The sequence below is a fragment of the Spermophilus citellus genome, assembly GCF_964194105.1.
Source record: "Spermophilus citellus genome assembly, chromosome: 2".
Lineage (NCBI taxonomy): Eukaryota > Metazoa > Chordata > Mammalia > Rodentia > Sciuridae > Spermophilus > Spermophilus citellus.
This window is the reverse complement of record NC_138183.1, coordinates 162,169,056-162,188,172: the sequence shown is the minus strand read 5'-3', so window position 1 is coordinate 162,188,172 and position 19,117 is coordinate 162,169,056. Positions and strand designations below refer to the sequence as shown.

The following is a 19,117-nucleotide window of genomic DNA, read 5'->3' as shown; positions in this document are numbered from 1 at the left end:
CCTGGGTTCAATCCCCATCATCCCCCCACCCACAAAAAAAGGCATAATTGGGAGAAGAAACAATTTAATTCATCAAATTAAAAGGGAGGCTAGTGTTGTGGCTCAGTGATAGAGCACTTTCCTGGGTGAGGCCCTGGGTTTGATCCTTAGCACTGTATATAAGTTAATAAATAAAAATAAAGCTATATAAAAAGATCCATTGACAACTAAAAAAGAATTATTAAAAAAAAAGTCTATTTATCCAGGGACTAAGGATGTATCTCAGTGGTACAACTCTTGCCCAGCATGTATGAGGCCCTGAGTTTCATTCCCCACATTCTCCAGGGAGCTTTCCTACCAAGCTACATCCTCACCCCTTATTTTTTTATTTTGAGATAGGGCCTCACTAAGTTGCTGAGGCTGCCCTTGAAGTGCGACGATCCTCCTGCCTCAGCCTCCTGAGTCACTGGGATTACAGGCAAAATATTTCTTTTAATTTAAAAAAAATTAAAAGAGTTGATGTATCCAGTAAAAATAGACATTTGCATACATTTTATTTTTATGTACACACAATATAATTTTGTTTTTTGATATATATACTGATAATATAGATCACTCAATCCTTGAAAATAACACTTGAATTTTGTGTGCACGAGACATTTTAAAATGTTGAATTTGTTTACTTACAAATGTTGTGGGCTGGAGATGTGGCTCAAGCGGTAGCGCGCTCACCTGGCATGCGTGCGGCCCGGGTTCGGTCCTTAGCACCACATACAAAGAAAGATGTTGTGTCCGCCGAAAAAACTAAAAAATAAATTTAAAAAATTCTCTCTCTCTCTCTCTCTCTCTCTCTCTCTCTCAAAAAGTTGCTTAAGAAGTAGTATAAAGAATAAATGCAAGGCTGGGGCTGTAGCTCAGTGTTAAAGTGCTTGCCTCACATGTGTAAGGCACTGGGTTTGAGCCTCAGTACCACATAAAAATAAGTAAAGATACTGTGTGTTTATCTACAAATAAATAAATATTTTTTTAAAAAAGAATAAATGCAAGACTTCAAGCATGAAAGTATGATACTGGTTTTCAAATTTCCTCAGAAAAGGGAAATATACATATAAATTTTTCATTGTTTAGGAGAAATTTGGCTTTAGAAAAAAGCTTGGCAAATATTTAAAATGGTTATTGGTGGCTATCACATCACTACAGAATATAGATATATTTCAAAAAGGAAAGTAATGGATTTATCTTAACATTAATAATGAAAAAATTTGTTAGGTTATAATTATCCAAGAACTTACATGGTTTTTCCTATTTTAGCAGATATATGAATAAATCTTTGTATCTATATAAATAAAAGTATCTGAATAAAGATCATTGCAAGCCCAAATTAGGGTTAGACAAACAGGTACTGAGAGGGTAAAATTTAAGGAATTTCTTGTTCTCAGGGTCCTGTAGGAGTTGGGTGGCATTTACAGGACCCCAAGAGTGAATGCCTCCTTAAATTATGCACTCTAGATATCTTGCTCACCTTAACCCCAGTCCTGATCCCTAGATTATTGCACATAAGAATTTTGCTGTTCAACATAAAAAATTAGTTTCTGAAAAAATTGGCTTTAGAAAAAAAACTTTGCAAATATTAATCATTTTTCATCATCTGCTTTTGTTTTTCAGAGTGGGATTGAAAACTCAACCAGAATCAAAATGCCCTGAGTTGCTTGCCAATTACTGTGACATGTTGCTAAGAAAAACGCCATTAAGCAAAAAACTAACTTCTGAAGAGATTGAAGCAAAGCTTAAAGAAGTGGTATATAAATTTTTTCTATTTCTGATAGCTAGTTGCTTTCATTCTTTTATTATCTGCTTAGCATAATTGTAATAAGCCAGGGAGCAAAGAAGTGAAGCTAGAGGACAAGTATAGATAAAAAGGATCACAGAGATGACTAGTGTCAAAAAAAAAAAAAAAAAAAAAAAAGGGAAGGGTAAAGATAAGTAGAAAAGAAAATTGGGAAAGATCCATTGATTTTTTTTCATGTGAAAAAATATTGTTGCATTTTATGTAAAGTCTGAAAAAACTGGTATTTCTTAAGACTAAGAGGTTATTTTGTTAGTCTCAAATTTGCTGACTTTTAAATCAGTGACGTATATCAGAACTGATTTTTCAGAGAAATAATTTAGTAGGCTTCTATTTTTATGTGCTTATATAGATTTCAGAATTTTGACATTTAGGGGATATGGAAAGGCCTAAATGAGACAGATGGCTAAGAATATATAAGAATTGAAAGTATCTTTGCTTTCTGTGCAGCTCTTGGTACTTAAATACGTACAAAACAAAGATGTTTTTATGAGGTATCACAAAGCTCACTTGACACGACGTCTCATATTAGACATCTCTGCCGATAGTGAAATTGAAGAAAATATGGTAGAGTGGCTAAGAGTAAGTAAATTTTTTAAAATATTTGGTTTTTAATATCGCACATGGTTCATATCTGTGGTGATATTGGTAATGTTAAAGAAATAGTGATCTTTTAGTAAGAACAGAATATCTTGTAAAATAAAGTGATACCTATTAAAGTACATTTTCTTAATGAAGTTAGTAAAGCACCTTTGTTTCTCCTGTTTTATTCCCTTTTGTATACACTCTTGCTAAAAATTACCTTATTAAATAGACCACAGGACAAATAATTTCTTTCTTTGTGATACCTGGGATTAAACCCCAAGCTTTGTGCATGCTGTGCAAGGGCTCTACCATAGAGCTACCTCCCCAGCCTTTTTTTATTTTGAGACAGGGCTTTGAACATGTAATCCTCCTGTTTCAGCTTCCAGAGTAGCTGGGACCACAGGCATGTACCACCACACCCAGTAAATTATTTCATTTTTAAGGTATTTTTAATGCTAAATGTTTAATTATAGAGCTGTTTATAAATAAATAGCAACATACCAAGTGAAAGAGCATAGATGGAAAAATAATTATTGTTCTGTGACTTTTAAAAATTTTTTGTCAAAACTCTTATTGTCATATAGGAAGATGAAAAAATAGCAAAACTAATATGTGTTTAGTACACCAATTTAAAACACAAGAAACTTTTTATATTGAAGTATTTGTTTTCTTTGTAAAAAGCTTATCAGGGCTGGAGTTGTGGCTCAGTGGTAGAACACTTGCCTCGCACATGTGAGGTACCGAGTTCGATCCCCAGCACCACATTAAAAAAAAAAAAAAAACCTAAATAAACAAAATAAAGTTATTTTAAAAATTCATCAAGTGTAATTAGGAAAATATTTATAATTTATCTCTTGATACTGTATCTAGAATATTTTAAGCACTCTTAGAATATAACAACAAAATGTCAAATAACCCAATTAAAAATGGGCAAAGAATTTGAATAGACCTTTGTTTCTTTTTTCTCAGCACAGGGGATCGAACTCAAGGGCATCTTACCACTGAACTATCCTCAGGCCCTTTTGCTGGCCTCAAATTTGGCTATTTCCAGCCTTAGCATCCCAAGTATCTGGGATTGTGAATAGACATTGCTTTATAGAAGATAAATAAATGGACAATAGTGCACACAAACATGCTCAGCATTAGTAACCATTAGTGAAATGCTAATCAAAATCACTGAATATATCACTTTATCCCTACTATAATAGCTAAAATAAAAAATAGAGATGATAACAAATGTTGAGGAAAAAGAAGAGAAATTAGAACTCTGGTAAGTTGCTGGTGGGATTTAAAATGGGGCAGCCACTTTGGAAAACTGTTTGATAGTTCCTCAAAAAGTTAAACAGACTTGATGAAGCAATTTCACTGCTAGATAATTCTACTCAATAGATATGAGAACATATACACATATCCATGTAAATTTTTGTATATGGATATTCCTTATAATATTATTTAGAAATAATGACAAATGTTAATAAGCTGAGGAAGGAACAAAATGTTGTTTACTCAAACTCTTTTCAATAAAAGAAATGAAGTACTGACACATGCTAGAATTTGGATGTACTTAGAAAATATTATAATGCTGAAGTGAAAGAGACCAGTCACAAACCATATGTCATATGGTTCCAGTAAAATGAGATGTGAGGGTAGGCAAATCTAAAAAGACAAAAAAAGTAGTTTCAGTGGTTTGCAGAAATTGGGGCCAGAAGTAGAAATGAGAAGTGACTCTAAATAAACATGGGGCCTGTTTTTAGAGTAATTAAATGTTCTTAAAATTTGAGGTAATGGTTGCTCAACTCTATAAATATACTAAAATCCGCTACATTTTAAAAGTATGAATCTTATGGGAGGTGACTTATGTGTCTCAATAAAGCTATCATTAAAATGAAGATAGTTTAATAGCAGTTGCTTACTCTCTTCCAGTACAATAAACATCTTTTCTGTGCCTTGAAGAGATGGCATACCCATTTAAGTTTGGATCCATTTCTAGCATGTAACTTACCACTTTTCTCATTTATGCCAACAACTTTGTTTTACTAAGTTTTTATACCTCTGTATATAATGAATGTTCAGCATTGGCATTATTAACATTACAACCATAGTTCCACAGTCAGTTTTGTTCTACAACTCTGTTCTTTTTTTTTTTTTCACTTCCAACATTATTACTTTTTTTTTTTCTTTTTGGCAGTACTGGGGATTGAAGAAACACTGTACCTCTGAGCTAGAGGTCTTTTTGCTATCTTATTTTGAGACTATGTTGCCAAAACTAGCCTAGAACTTTCCATCCTCCTCTGTCACCCTCCCTGGAATTACAGGCATTTGCCACTGCACCCAGCAACATTATTACTTGATAATTTTCTAATGTATTTTTATCATCTTTGTTGGCCAAGTGCCTTTTGATTACCCATTTATGTAAAATATGTGGTTTTATCACTATAAGGCAATAATGCCAGCAAAAACAATACACTTTGCTCTCTGTTGGGTGAACTGAATAAACAAATGACTGATAGATTTTTAATAAAGTATTGTGTTTGTTAGCTGATGTTATGTTTCTGCTAAGTTTTGTTTGTTTGTATTTTGAGTGCTGGAGATCAAGCCCAGGGCCATGAATATGCTAGGTGAGCTCTCTACCACTAAGCTACACACCCAGGCCTGTGCTTCTGTTATTTTTGTCATAACTTATGGATTGAGGAGTTAGAAGTGAAGTTTTGTACTTTATGCAAGTACATTTATTATATAGTAGCAACTGAGGTTGAGCTGTGTTGTTTAGAACTGATGATAAAACTATTCTGTAAAATTTGTGCAGACTGAAATTGTGTAAAGCAAGGACTACCCTCACTATCCTATTTTTTTTCTAAGAGTCAAGGGAAAAAAGAAAAATTTTTGTTAAAGTATCTAAGACAGCTTTCTGTTAAATTTTTTTTCTGGTAATATATTAGATTACATACATTTGTCTCTTCTGTCTTTGGTTTTTCTAGGAAGTTGGTATGCCAGCAGATTATGTAAACAAACTTGCTAGAATGTTTCAGGACATAAAAGTATCTGAAGATTTGAACCAAGCTTTTAAGGAAATGCACAAAAATAATAAATTGGCTTTACCAGGTATTTTACTTTATAATTACATATGTGTGTATATGTTTTAAGCTTTATTTATTTATTTATTGTAGTTGTAGATGGACAGAACGCCTTTATTTTATTTATTCTTCTTTATGTGGTGCTAAGGATCGAATCCAGTGTCTCACACACACTAGGCAAGCACTCTATTTTAAACTTTTAAAAAAGAATATCTGTGTTTCTGGTAATTAAAGTTAAATAGCAGTAATAGACCCAGAAATGTTATGACGTTCACATTCCTGGAGACATCTGTCAAAGCAGAATGGTAGATTTATGAATCCAGTTTTTGAAACAAAAGAATATTTTTAACAAAATCTTTAGAGTCATGTTTATTTTTTACCAGAATTTAACCTGTATTATTTTAAATTTTATTTTATTTTGTAAATTTTATCTATTCTCAAGATTGTTTTATGTTTTCTGATATTCTGCCCTTTAGCTGATTCAGTTAATATAAAAATTCTGAATGCTGGTGCCTGGTCAAGAAGCTCTGAAAAAGTCTTTGTCTCGCTTCCTACTGAACTGGAGGATTTGATACCTGAAGTAGAAGAATTTTACAAAAAAAATCATAGTGGTAGAAAACTACATTGGCATCATCTCATGTCAAATGGAATTGTAAGTTATGATATAGTTTTCTCTTTGGGTGAAAGTGGAAGAACTCCAAATAAGAGTTACTTAAACAAAACAGATTTTCTGCTTCTCTCACAGATAAAAAATTTCACAGGAATAGTGGATCTGTTCCATGAAATTGTTAGTAACTTAGTCTTCTGATTGCACCATCATGCTTCTCGTATTGCCCTTATCAGCAGAACCCAGTATGATCCCCACTTTGTATATCTTCCTACCAACAAAAAAGAAAGGAGAAGGTGTACTTTCATTTAAGGGTGACTTCTAGAAGTTTCCTCCATCATTTCCACTTGTATCGAATTGAACAGAACTCAGTCACATGGCCATTATCTGTTATAGGAAAAGCCAGAAGATGAGTCATTAAACTTTGCTTAAAATTACATAGCCTGTAAGAAAGGAATAATGGATATTGGAAGACACCTAACAGTATTTTCACATAAAATCTCATGTAACAGATGTTTTATTAGGTAGATGGTAATCATTATGAAGAGCTTCTTATTGAAATTTATCTTATCTATTATAGATAACATTTAAGAATGAAGTCGGTCAATATGATTTGGAGGTTACCACGTTTCAGTTGGCTGTGTTGTTTGCATGGAACCAAAGACCCAGAGAGAAAATCAGCTTTGAAAATCTAAAACTTGCAACTGAACTCCCTGATGCTGAACTTAGAAGGACTTTATGGGTTGGTTTATTTATTTTGTTTATCAAATTATATCCTGGAGGGCTGGGGATGTGGCTCAAGCGGTATCGTGCTCGCCTGGCATGCATGCGGCCCGGGTTTGATCCTCAGCACCACATACAAACAAAGATGTTGTGTCCGCCGAAAATTTAAAAATAAATATTAAAAAAAAATTCTCTCTCTCTCTCTCTCTCTCTCTCTTTAAAAAAAAAACAAATTATACTCTGGAAATTTGTGATTATTTTTGTTGGTGGTGGTTTTTTTGTTTTGTTTTTGTTTTTTGGTTGGTGATGGTGCTGATCAAATCCAAGGCCTCCCACATGCCAGGCACACACCCTACCACTGAGCTAACCCTGACCCTTATGAATTTTTAAATTTATAACACTCTCAAAATGACATTTAACCAAGAAAAATACAAAAATGAGGTATTCTGGAAAAAAGAAATTGAAAAGAGGCAAGTTACCAAGATAGAGAAAGGCAAAAAAAGGAGAAAGATTGAATTGGTATTTTTTGCCTGTGGGAGTCTTCCCAAAGACATACATATATTAATGTTAATTTTTATACCAAGAGTGTGTACAAAGAATTTATGATGACTAAATAAGAGAACACTTTAGATCTTTTCAGAATTTATAAAATTTTCTCTTTACTTTTTGCTTTGTAACTACTTTCTGTCCTTACTCCATAAGCAACTTAAAGTTTCAGAGTAATTATTTCCTATGATGGAAAGAGCTGGTTTATAACTGTCAAGTGGTATTTGCTACTGTCCTATGTAACCAATTCTAATTTTTTATTTTCCCATAAAGGGAATATTTATTTCTTCCTTATAACCACCTCTTTTTTCCTGTTTTTCTGCTTCATACATTTAAATTGTTATATTCATAGAGATACCAAATACAAGTTTGGATTGTAAATTTGTGTCTATAATCCTTTCTTATTTATATTGGTTGTGTTGGGGAATTGATCTTAATATCCCATACTGCTTATAAATACTAATTGTTTTCTCCTTTATTCTTCATAGTCTTTAGTAGCTTTCCCAAAGCTCAAACGGCAAGTTTTATTGTATGAACCTCAAGTGAATTCACCCAAAGACTTTACAGAAGGTACCCTCTTCTCAGTGAACCAGGAGTTCAGTTTAATGTAAGGTTTATGTTGGTCAATTTAAAATGAAAATGCCTTGTTTGAGTTTTAGTTGTTATTTTTTTAAGCAAAATAACTTTTATTTACATGATATTTATAACAATAACTATATATTACCATCAATCTAAATTTAATGTCATTTAGTTTTTTATTAAAACTATTAGGGGGCCAGAGGGCTCAGGAGGATCTGGAAAAAAAAATATATTAATGAACTGTAAAGATGTTTACTTCTTTACCATATTTATATGGACACATTTTTGCTGTCTGACATTATACTATATTCATCTTAAAAGTAAACTTTTTTGTGTGCTCTAAAGCAATTTTATCTAGACAGAGCATTTTTCCCTGAAGATCAATTAGGTAATGTTGAATCACAACCCATGTCTGTTCAATTATCTAATTATTTTTATGGCAGTATAAATTATCAAACTTGTTATAAGAAATCATTGAGAAGAATAGGGTTTGTTTTAAATAAAGGTATATGTTATTTGTTATTTCTCCTTTAAATAGTTCTAGATTTTAATTTTTAGAATATTTCTAAATCTTTTCTCTCAGATATTGTTGCTATAATACAGCGTTTGAAAACCCTTTCACTGAGCAGTGTTTTTTACAGAAAAAATGCAAAAGTTCAGAAAAGAGGAAAAATCAACTTGATTGGACGCTTGCAGCTCACTACAGAAAGGATGAGAGAAGAAGAGAATGAAGGAATAGTGCAACTAAGAATATTAAGAACCCAGGTTTGTGATATTATGATAAAACATGTAAATTAAGTCTTGGGGTAGTTTATTTAAATCTTCAAACTAGAGGGGTTAACAGTACACACCTGTAATCTCAACTAGTTGGAGTCTGAGACGAGGATCATAAATTTAAGGTCAGATCATAAATTTAAGACCTTGTCTCCAGATAAAAAATTCAAAAGGCTAGGAGTGTAGCTCAGTGGTAAAACATTGCTGGGTCCAATCCCCAGTGCCAGGGGACATTTTTATTTATTCAGAATATGATACTTTTGAACATGATAAATAATACCCATTTTGGAGCTGGGGTTGTGGCTCAGCAGTAGAGCGCTCACCTATCACGTGCAAGGCACTGGGTTTGATCCTCAGCACCACATAAAAATAAACAAATGAAATAAAGGTATCCAACTACAACTAAAAAAATACCCATTTTAAACTAACATGATAATTTTAACTTTGAAATATTTTTTAAAGCCAAATTGTTCCACGTTTATTATTTTTTATTTAAAATTATTGAAATCTTCTGGTCAGTGTAATAAAATGTGAAGCAAGAGGAAGAATTACTTGTAGATCATATAATATGATCTAATTACTTATAGATCATATAATATGACAAAGTAGCACAGAAAAACAATGAATTAAAAGACTCAATTGGCTGGGTGCAGTGGTGCACAACTGACTATAAGGTTGGTTGAATCTGTGGATGTGGAACCTATAGACACAAAGGGCCAAATGTATTTCTTCTTTTTTCTCTTTTCACATTTCCTTTTTTTTTTATTATTAGTTGTTCAAAACATTACAAAGCTCTTTTTTTTTTTTTTAAAGAGAGAGGGAGAGAGAATTTTAATATTTATTTTTTAGTTATTGGCGGACACAACATCTTTTGTTTGTATGTGGTGCTGAGAATTGAACCCTGGCCGCACGCGTGCCAGGCGAGCGCGCTACCGCTTGAGCCACATCCCCAACCCCAACATTACAAAGCTCTTGACATATCATATTTCATTCATTTGATTCAAGCAGATTATGAACTCCCATTTTTACCCCGTATCACATTTCCTTTATAACAAATTCTAATCTCCACTAAGGTGGTAGATAAGATGCTTATACTGGAAAAGGTAAAAGGGAAAGAATATTTAATAATTTTCAGATAACATTTAATAACGAGCTTAATAATAATTAAATTGCCAAGAAAAATATTGATGAGGGAGGGGGAGTGAGAATAGGAAAAATAGTAGAATGAATCAGACATAACTTTCCTATGTTCATATATGAGTACACAACCAGTGTAACTCCACGTTATGTACAACCTCAAGAATGGGAAGTTATACTACATGTATGTATAATATGTCAAAATACACTCTATTGTTATACATCTAAAAAGAACAAATAAAAACAAAATAAAAAATATTGATGAAATTTACCTATATGAAAAAATACTTATTTTTCCATGAACATAAAAAACATGTACTTGCCACAAAAGAAAATGATGAAAGAGGAAATAGAGTGGCTTTTAGAGCACAAATACATCAGAAGAGATGAAGTTCAACACGTTCATATACATGCCACAATTTTGAATATCATGGACACTATTAACCCAAATTTTGGAGTGCTTGAGCAGAAAGTTACCAGTTAGAGCTAGAGAAAGGAAAACTAAAACATTTAATGGAATTAATTCAAATTAAAAGTAATATTTATAACAAATGTAGCTTATTAATTAGGTAAATATTTTATAAAGAATAGTACTTACTGATTTTATAACAGTACTATCACACAAAGAAATAACTTTTTGAGTACAGGGGAAAATTTGTTCATACAGATTTTTATCATAATTGATGTTAAACACAATATGAGTTCATATATATATTGTGTTCGAAGGTAAGATAAATTTTAAAAATGTATTTAAAGAAGTGAAAGGAAATATATTAAAATATGTGATATGGGGCTGGGGTTGTAGCTCAGTGATAGCGCACTCATCTGGCATGTGTGAGGCACGGGTTTGGATCCTCAGCACCTCATAAAAATAAATAAATAAAATAAAGTTATTGTGTCCATCTACAACTAAAAAATATATATTTAAAAAATAGATGTGGTGTGTATTTCTTTCAGCCAAGAGATTATGGGTAATTTTGCTTTTATTTTCAAAAATCTCTTTAATAAAATTTTATTTTATAAGCAGTGAAAAAAGTGTTTTATTAAGTAAATAAATTTGCATGACTTTTTGATTGTTTGCATATTTTTTGTTTTTTTGGTACAGGAGCACTCTATCACAGAGCTACATCCCTAGTCCTTTTTATTTTTTGAGACAGGGTCTCACTAAGTTGCTTACAGCCTCACTAAGTTGCTGAGGCTGGCCTGGAACTTGTGATCCTCCTGCCTTGATCTCCCAAATTACTGGGATTACAGGCATGTTTCACAGTGCTTGGCTAATTTACTTTTTTTTTTTTTTAACATTTATTTTTTAGTTATAGGTTGACACAATACCTTTTGTTTTATGTTTTGTATGTGGTGTTAAGGATTGAACCCAGTGCCTCACACGTGCTTGGCAAGTGCGTACCTCTGAGCCACAACCCCAGCCCCTAATTTACTTTTTGTAAATAAATATTGGTCTTAAGATTAATCCCTTATGGACTGGGTTTGTGGTTCAGTGGTATAGCACTTGCCTAGCATATATGAGGCAAGGGTTCAATTCTCAGCACCACATATAAATAAATGAATAAAATAAAGGTCCATCAACAACTAATACACACACACACATATATATAAATTTTTAAAAGAAGATTAATCCCTTAATAGTTGCTGTGCATTCTGATAGATGTTGGATAGAGGATGAAATATATGTAAAAAATCATTTTTCATTTTGCTTTACTTAATATATTAAAACTTTTTTTTCTTTTTTCTTTTAGGAAGCTATCATACAAATAATGAAAATGAGAAAGAAAATTAGTAATGCCCAACTTCAGACTGAATTAGTAGAAATTTTGAAAAACATGTTCTTGCCACAAAAGAAAATGATAAAAGAGCAAATAGAATGGCTTATAGAGCACAAATACATCAGAAGAGATGAATCCGATATCAACACTTTCATATATATGGCATAATTTTGAATATCATGGACATTATTAAGAACCCAGATTTTGGAGTGCTTGGGCAGAAAGTTACAAGTTTGAGCTGGAGAAAGGTTTATTTGGACTTTGATTACATAAATATGAAAATCTCTGCCTTACCTTACAAAGTGACTCTATTTTGCCACTCACATTAGTTAGCATGATGGCATTCCCTTCATGTTGCGCACTCTGTAACAGCATGCTGTTTTGTGGAGAAACTTGCATTCATGAAGAGCCCATTATGAACTTTTAAAAGTAAATTTGATTTTTACCCACCAGAAGAAATACAGTTGGGAAGGGAGAGGGCGGGGTTCTTGTTGCTTTTTTCCTCTCTTAAAAAAATGTACTTGCACAAGGAAGGATATTCAGATATTCATGCACTGAAAAATGCTGTTATCTTTTGTTTTTTAAAAAATGCAATTAAAACTAGAAGTAGCACTCTTGGCCTCTTTTGATGAGAGTGAGCTGGTCAATACAACATTGGGAGAGGGCAGATGTAGGTGAGAAGATAAGTATTTCATAGTATCAAATTATTAGTTCAAACACTGCTTTGGTATGATAACTGGATTTTAATGGTGACCTAAAAAATGATATGAAATATTTCCAACTTACAAATGTTGGTGTTCTTTAAGCAGAAGACTGCTGTTTTAGTTGTTTGTTAAATGATAAGGAATTTTGAAAAATCTTATATGGCTGGAGAGTTTGTTTTGAAAAAAATGAAGCTTATATTAATTGTTGCTTCAGTTGTACAAAAGAAATTTATGGAGAGAGGTAGGTCATTATGACTACAGGGTTAGTACAGCAAAACAAACATTAAGTGTGTCTGTCACTAACACACTTAATATTTATATACCTAGTATTTATTATGGCATATCTAAATTTATTGAACACAATGCAGAAATCTCCTGCTGTGATATAATACAGTTATGGAACGGATCTCTCAATCTGTAGCATAGAACTATTTTGGTATCTTAAAGTCTCATGATTAGGGATTTTTACAGCCTCAGGTTTCTGGAAAGAAAGACTTCTCTTTTAAAAAGTAATATCAGTCATCTAGGAGAAGAAAAAAAAAACATAAGACCTGAAAAGCATAAGCAAAGTTATCCCAGTCTTAATATGAGCAGTATACTTGCCAAATATGTACATATATATTTATATATTTTAAAAATAAACATTTTTAAAATGTTCAGAAGGCAACACTTACCTTTTTACTTTCAGTCAATCCAAAGCAGCAACTTATTAGTTGCTGGCAACTAAATACCCAGAGCAGTGCAAATTTTATGACTTGAGGACTTGAACAACTGAGAAGAACAAAACTATTTCCATTGGGGAAAAAATGGCTCAACATGGATTTTTATTCATTGTGGTGCACGTTTCGAATTTTCTTACAAATTATTTTATATCTTTTTGATGTTCAGTAATATTTAAAAGTATGGTTTTGAAAATGGTAGGAAATGGAGTGCTGAAAGGCATCCAGTATTATATTATAGCAGAGTGCTTTTAAGAGTATTTCATGGAATCTTCCCTATCCCAAGAAGCTTTATGAGCTCCCCAATGAAAAGAAGGAAAGTCAATTTAAAACATTTATGTGTTTGCTGATTATAATCAAATGCCTGTTCTGAAACTCATAGGAAATTTGAATTTTGTTTAGAATTTAAAATATACTTCAGCTCTAAGATAGCATATGTCAATCATTAGACCAAGATATTGTGAAGAATTAAATTTAAAATTAGTGTTCATTGTTTTCTCTAATTAGATGACTAACAGTGGATGAATTTGAAATTTAGAAGAAATAATTTTTTAATAACTGTGACCCTTAGGTTTAACAAATATTTTGATATTGCAGATTTGCTTGTCCCAATAGAAGAATAACAAAAGAAGAAACTATGGGAGAAAAATTTTAGGTCATTTTTTTTATATTTAAATTTTGTTGTTCTCAGAATTTCTTTGGAATTTCTAACATTTTTGGTCATTTAATTTAAGAATGAGAGCCATAATGTTTTGATTTCTAAAGGCAAATTTAATGCAAAGTGGGTAAGATTAAATCCATAGCAAAGTTTTCTATTAAATTTTTTTAATAGATTTTTTAAAGCTAATTATGTCCTGATTGTATTTTAGGGATTAAACAGCAACAAATACTGTACACTTAGGTTTTCATCTTTTTTTTTTTTTTTTTGTTATATATATAAAAATTTAACTACTTTTTGGTGTTTATGAAAACCATTTAGTTGACATGGTGCCTATACCATTGTTGAATTTTCTTTAAATATGTTTTGACAATAGATTTGCTAATTTTAAAAAATACAATCTGAAGAGAAAATTTTATCAGCAATTTGTTAAAGTATACTAATTGTAATTGTGTATCTTTATCAGGTTCTTTTCTCCAATGAACACTTAGTGCTATCTGAGCAGAAATGAAACCTAGCATAGTTAAGGAAAAAGAAAACCCAGTCCCCAACTTCACCACCAAAATATAATTTTTAAGTTTTTTTATGAGTAGCATGGCAAGAGAGTACCTCAGGTTAAATTTTGACCACTCATCTTCTGATTTTAAAGATAGAGCCGTCTGAAAATGTTAATCTTCGTTGCCACCTCATTGCCAGAGTAAGATATGAAACAATTTACAAAGTAAAAATATATGACAATTTTGTTGCTTACAATGATATAATAAATATTAGAACATAACTGTTCCAATGATTTGATGAGGATCTTGAAATAAATTCTGAAGTCTTCCAATTTTTACATTTATTGGAGGGGTCCCCAAGTTCTTTCAACCTGTTTATTTAAGTCCCTTGATCTTATTTTGTGCATAAATGTTAAAATTTCCTAAAATGTTAGCTCTCTTCTTACTTTTTATTAAATTTAATACAAAACATGACCTTAGTTGTTAAGAAAGGATTTTGCATTATTTGCAGTACGATGTCGTTAGTCCTGCTCAAAGGGCAAATTTTTAAAATTCAGTTTGGGTAAAAGATTTGCTAGTTTTAAAGAAAGATTTGCTATCATAAACTTAAGCTGGTTTTTCTATTTTCATGTGAATGACTGGGATGCTGTCTTATAAATTCTTCCAAGGTCATGTTTGTGAGGTAAAAACATTACATGAGAGCTTTCTTGTCATCTACACTAATGTCTTTTGGAGTGTTGAACAAATTTTGAGTTTCTAAGGTGTAATCTATCCTCATATGGTCTATACGATTTTGAATGTGTGCCACTACATACTGAGATGATAATGCTGTACAGTTTTAAATGGTAGCAGTTTCTGTATGCAGTAGGCTGAAATATTTTGATGAACTGCTTAATTTTTGGATTTTATTTTTTAAGTTGTATAATTTATTTTCTTGCAAAATAAAAATGTAATATAAAAGCTTTCACTTATCCCCCAAATTTTGATTTTTCTACTATGAAATAGTTTCTAAGAGTTTAATTAAAATTTTTAGATGGGTGTAGTGGTGCCATTGTACTCCTAGCTACTTGGGAGGCTGAAGCAGGAGAATCACATGAATTCAGGAGTTTCAGGCCAACATGTGCAACATAATAAGACCTTGTCTCAAAGAAAAAAATATATAGCAGGTATATTTACATATTTGCACAAACTAACTAAATTTCAAATAAGTTTAAAATATATCTTTAAATTGAGAATTCATTTATTTCTACTGTAGTAGTTGTGAAATAAATATTTACAGGCAGTTGACTGGACAAACACAGTTGACTTCATAATGACCCTAAACTCAGCTTTGGACTTTCAGTGAGTGAGATCTAGGGGATTTGAAGGAGATGGGTTCACTTGGAAATGAAGCTAGAGAAAAGTTTGGTCTCAGTGTAATATTAACCTAAACAAAGAGACATTTATCATTAAGCTTAAACTTTCAGGAGACCCTTCTCACATGGGTGCTTCTCAACTCCCTGATTGGGGCTCAAGAAATTTTGTATAGATTGAGCATCCCTAATCTGAAATCCAAAATGCTCCAAAACATGAAACTTTTTGAGCATCAATGTGACAGTACAAGTAGAAAATTTCACACATGACTTCATATGACTAGTCAAAACCAAAATGCATACACACTAAACATACCGTATAAGGGGTAGGGAATATAACTCATTGGTAGAGCACTTGCCCAGCATGTGTGAGATCCTGGGTTTTGGTCACCAGCAAAACAAAAAGAAAAATAAAACTTCAGGCATCATGTATACAATTATATATGAAACAATTGAATCTAATGTTTAGACTTGGGTCCCATCCCCAAGATACCCTATTATGTATATGCAAATATTCCAAAATCTGGAACACTTCTGGTCTCAAGCTTTTTGGATAAGGGATATTCAACCTGTACTTGTAATTTTGTATTGTTGTTTTTGTTGTTGTTGGATTTTGGTTTGGGGTTTTTTGTTTTTGTATTTTCTTTCTTTCTTTTTTTTTTTTTTTTTTTTTTGGTACTGGGATTGAACCCATGGGTTCTTTACCACTGAGTTCCATCCCCAGTTTTGTTTTTGTTTATTTTGAAAGAAGGTCTTGCTAAGTTGCTGAGACTGGCCTCAAATATATAATGCTCCTGCCTCAGCATTGCAAGTTGCTGGTAAAACAGGCATGTGCCTCTGCACCTAGTATATTTTAAACTTTTGAGAGAGTCTCTCTAAATTACACATACTAGCTTCAAACATGTTCTTTTATTTCAGCTTCCTGAGTCACTGGGTCTGGCTGTACTGTTTTTCTTAAAGAGGGTCCCCAGCTGGGGACAGTGGCACATACCAGTAATCCCAATGGTTCAAGAGGCTGAGGCAGAAGAATTGCATGTTCAAAGCCAGCCTCAGCAACATTGAGGTGCTAAACAACTCACTGAGACCCTGTCTCTAAATAGAATACAAAATAGGGCTAGGGATGTGGTTCAGTGGTTGAGTGTCTCAGAGTTCAATCCCCAGTAATCTCCATCAAAAAAAGAGGATCTCAAAATATCTTTTTGTTTTGGTACTGGGGATTGAACTCAGGAGCATTCAACCACTGAGCCACACCCCCAGCCCTATTTTGTGTTTCATTTAGAGACTGGGTCTCACTGAGTTTCTGCTTCAGCCTCCCGAGCCACTGGGATTACAGGCATGCGCCACCATGCCAGGCTCTAAAATATCAAATTGGATCCAGCTCTAAGACTGAATCAAAAAGAACCTCATAGCCAGATTAATTGAGAGCATGTGTACCTGAGAACAGATTGCAATATTTACATATTTTTTTCAATAATACGGATTTAACCCAGGAACACTATAATGAGACACATCCCTGGCTGGCTGGCTGGTTTTATCTACCTATCTATCTATCTATAGACAGGGCTTTGCTAAGTTCTCCAGGCCAGCCTTGAACTTGCAATCTTCATGCTTCAGCCTCTCAAGTTGCTGGGGCTACAGATGTGCACCACTGCACCCAGCCTAGAGTTAAATATTTTAAGTTCTAAATGGGGAGACTTTGTACTATGTAACCAAAACGGACTTTTTGTGTCACTGAACACCTGTTTTTATCAGTGAACAGTTTGGAACAGGGGTCTAAGACTGTTGAGGTTTTCCAGGTTTTTCTGAACAACTGATTAAAGCATAAGACATGCATATAAACATTTAAGTTCTCTATACATTTGAAGAGCTCACACAACCAAGGTTAAAAATCTTCCTTAGTAAGGAGGTCCAAGTCAGGTATAGTGCATGCCTGTAATCCCAAGAGGTTCTCAAGTTCAAGGGCAGCCTCAGCAATTTAGCAAAACCTGCCTCAAAAAATGCAAAGGACTGGAGATGTAGCTCAGTGTTGTAGAGTGCCCCAGAATTCAATCCCCAGTACCAAACACACACACACACACACACACACACACACACACACACACACACACAAAGAGATGATAGGTTCTAGGGTAAGTAAAGCAAGTGGATAAATAAATAATAAATTTACCGTGGCCTAATATCTGGAGTGCTAATTTAAACTTAAGATTTTTTTCCACTTCTTACTAATCTAGAGAATGACAGAAGATTTCCATAGATGTTAAGTGATTTTGCTATTTTTATTTAATAATAACAAGCCAGTGCAATGGCGCATGCCTGTGATCCCAGCAGCTAAGGAGTCTAAAGCAAGAGGATCACAAGTTCAAGCCTGAAAAGGGCGACAGATGTAGCTCAGTAGTAAAATACCTCTGGGTTCAATTCCCAGTACCCTAAATAAAACAAACAATGTACATAAAGTTTCTCTTACCATGATTACTAAAGCAGACAGATATTATTTAGATTTTTCTTCAACAGCTTCAATCAATTGATGGTTGAAAACCAGCAGTAGAAACCAGGAAGGCCAAAATCTGAAGAATGGGCCAACTTTACACAGAGCTAGATTTGAAAGTTAACACTCTTTTGTTGAGAGACTGACAAGGCAGTAACAGTGAGGCTTGGGAATTCCTTCACATTGTTCTTTTTCTGAGCTGCTAAATGTATAATTTAATTTTCTTTTCCATACTCTACCTTAACTCCTTCATTCCCAACAGATGGTCTTGCTTTGGAAAAATAAGGCCTTTGGTATGAAATTTCATAATTTGTTTTCCTTGCACCTCCAAATTTACCTCTATTAATGTACATCTTCACCTGCCTACCTGTCTCAGAGAAAGAGGTCCCTCATTTCTTTATTTGTGATACTGGGGTTTGAACCCAGGGGCACTTTACAACTAAGCTACATCTCCAGATCTTTGCATTTTGTACTTTAAGATAGGATCTCTGGCTGGGTGTGGTGGTGCATGCCTGTAATTGGGAGCAATGGGGCAGGAGGATCCCAAGTTTAAGGCAGTCTGGGCTGTGAGGGACCAAACTATATGTGCCTTGAACAGACAAACTCCATTTTATCCCGAGACTTCATTTCATATAAGAAATGCTTCTCCCATGAGAAAACTCCGCCTCTGACACCTCCTGCTAAGCACACCCTGTTAGCCAATGCATGGCAGTTAAAAAATGTTTGGTATTCTTATATAATGTATTATTTAGAAATGCATTTGTAAGATATTCTCCATTTAGTTCCCATTTTTCTTGGGAAGTGTACTGTATCCTGAACTGGGTCATTCCCACTTCCTATGTTGCTATCATTTTGACTTAATGGTAACTTGTGGGTTTTGGCCATAAAAACTACCTTCTGGAAGTGGTTGAAGGTTGCAGAGGTGACTTGCCTGCTGTCCTTCCAACTCACCTACAAATAAAATTTTATTTTCTGCTTCAAGACTGACTCGGTGATTTATTTCAAACATGCCACAACAGGGCAATTTAACAAGACCCTGTCTCAAATGTTTAATGGATTGGGTATGTAGCT

General features: G+C 33.3%; 1 protein-coding gene across 4 annotated transcripts in view; it reads left to right on the top strand.

Annotated features, from left to right (window-relative positions):
• CUL5 (cullin 5) overlaps positions 1-15,180 on the top strand; it is an 89,694-nt gene extending 74,514 nt beyond the window's left edge. For 3 of the 4 annotated variants that reach the window (XM_081282062.1, XM_081282063.1, XM_081282060.1), the window contains 8 exons: positions 1,645-1,777; positions 2,276-2,407; positions 5,389-5,512; positions 5,961-6,136; positions 6,672-6,833; positions 7,849-7,967; positions 8,581-8,704; positions 11,605-15,180. In XM_081282062.1, the coding sequence (XP_081138188.1) occupies positions 1,645-1,777; positions 2,276-2,407; positions 5,389-5,512; positions 5,961-6,136; positions 6,672-6,833; positions 7,849-7,967; positions 8,581-8,704; positions 11,605-11,799 (1,165 nt within the window). In that variant the 3' untranslated portion in view covers positions 11,800-15,180. The remainder of the gene's footprint in view (positions 1-1,644; positions 1,778-2,275; positions 2,408-5,388; positions 5,513-5,960; positions 6,137-6,671; positions 6,834-7,848; positions 7,968-8,580; positions 8,705-11,604) is intronic. The other variant, XM_081282061.1, reaches the window with a different exon arrangement.
• Positions 15,181-19,117: the final 3,937 nt, after the last annotated feature.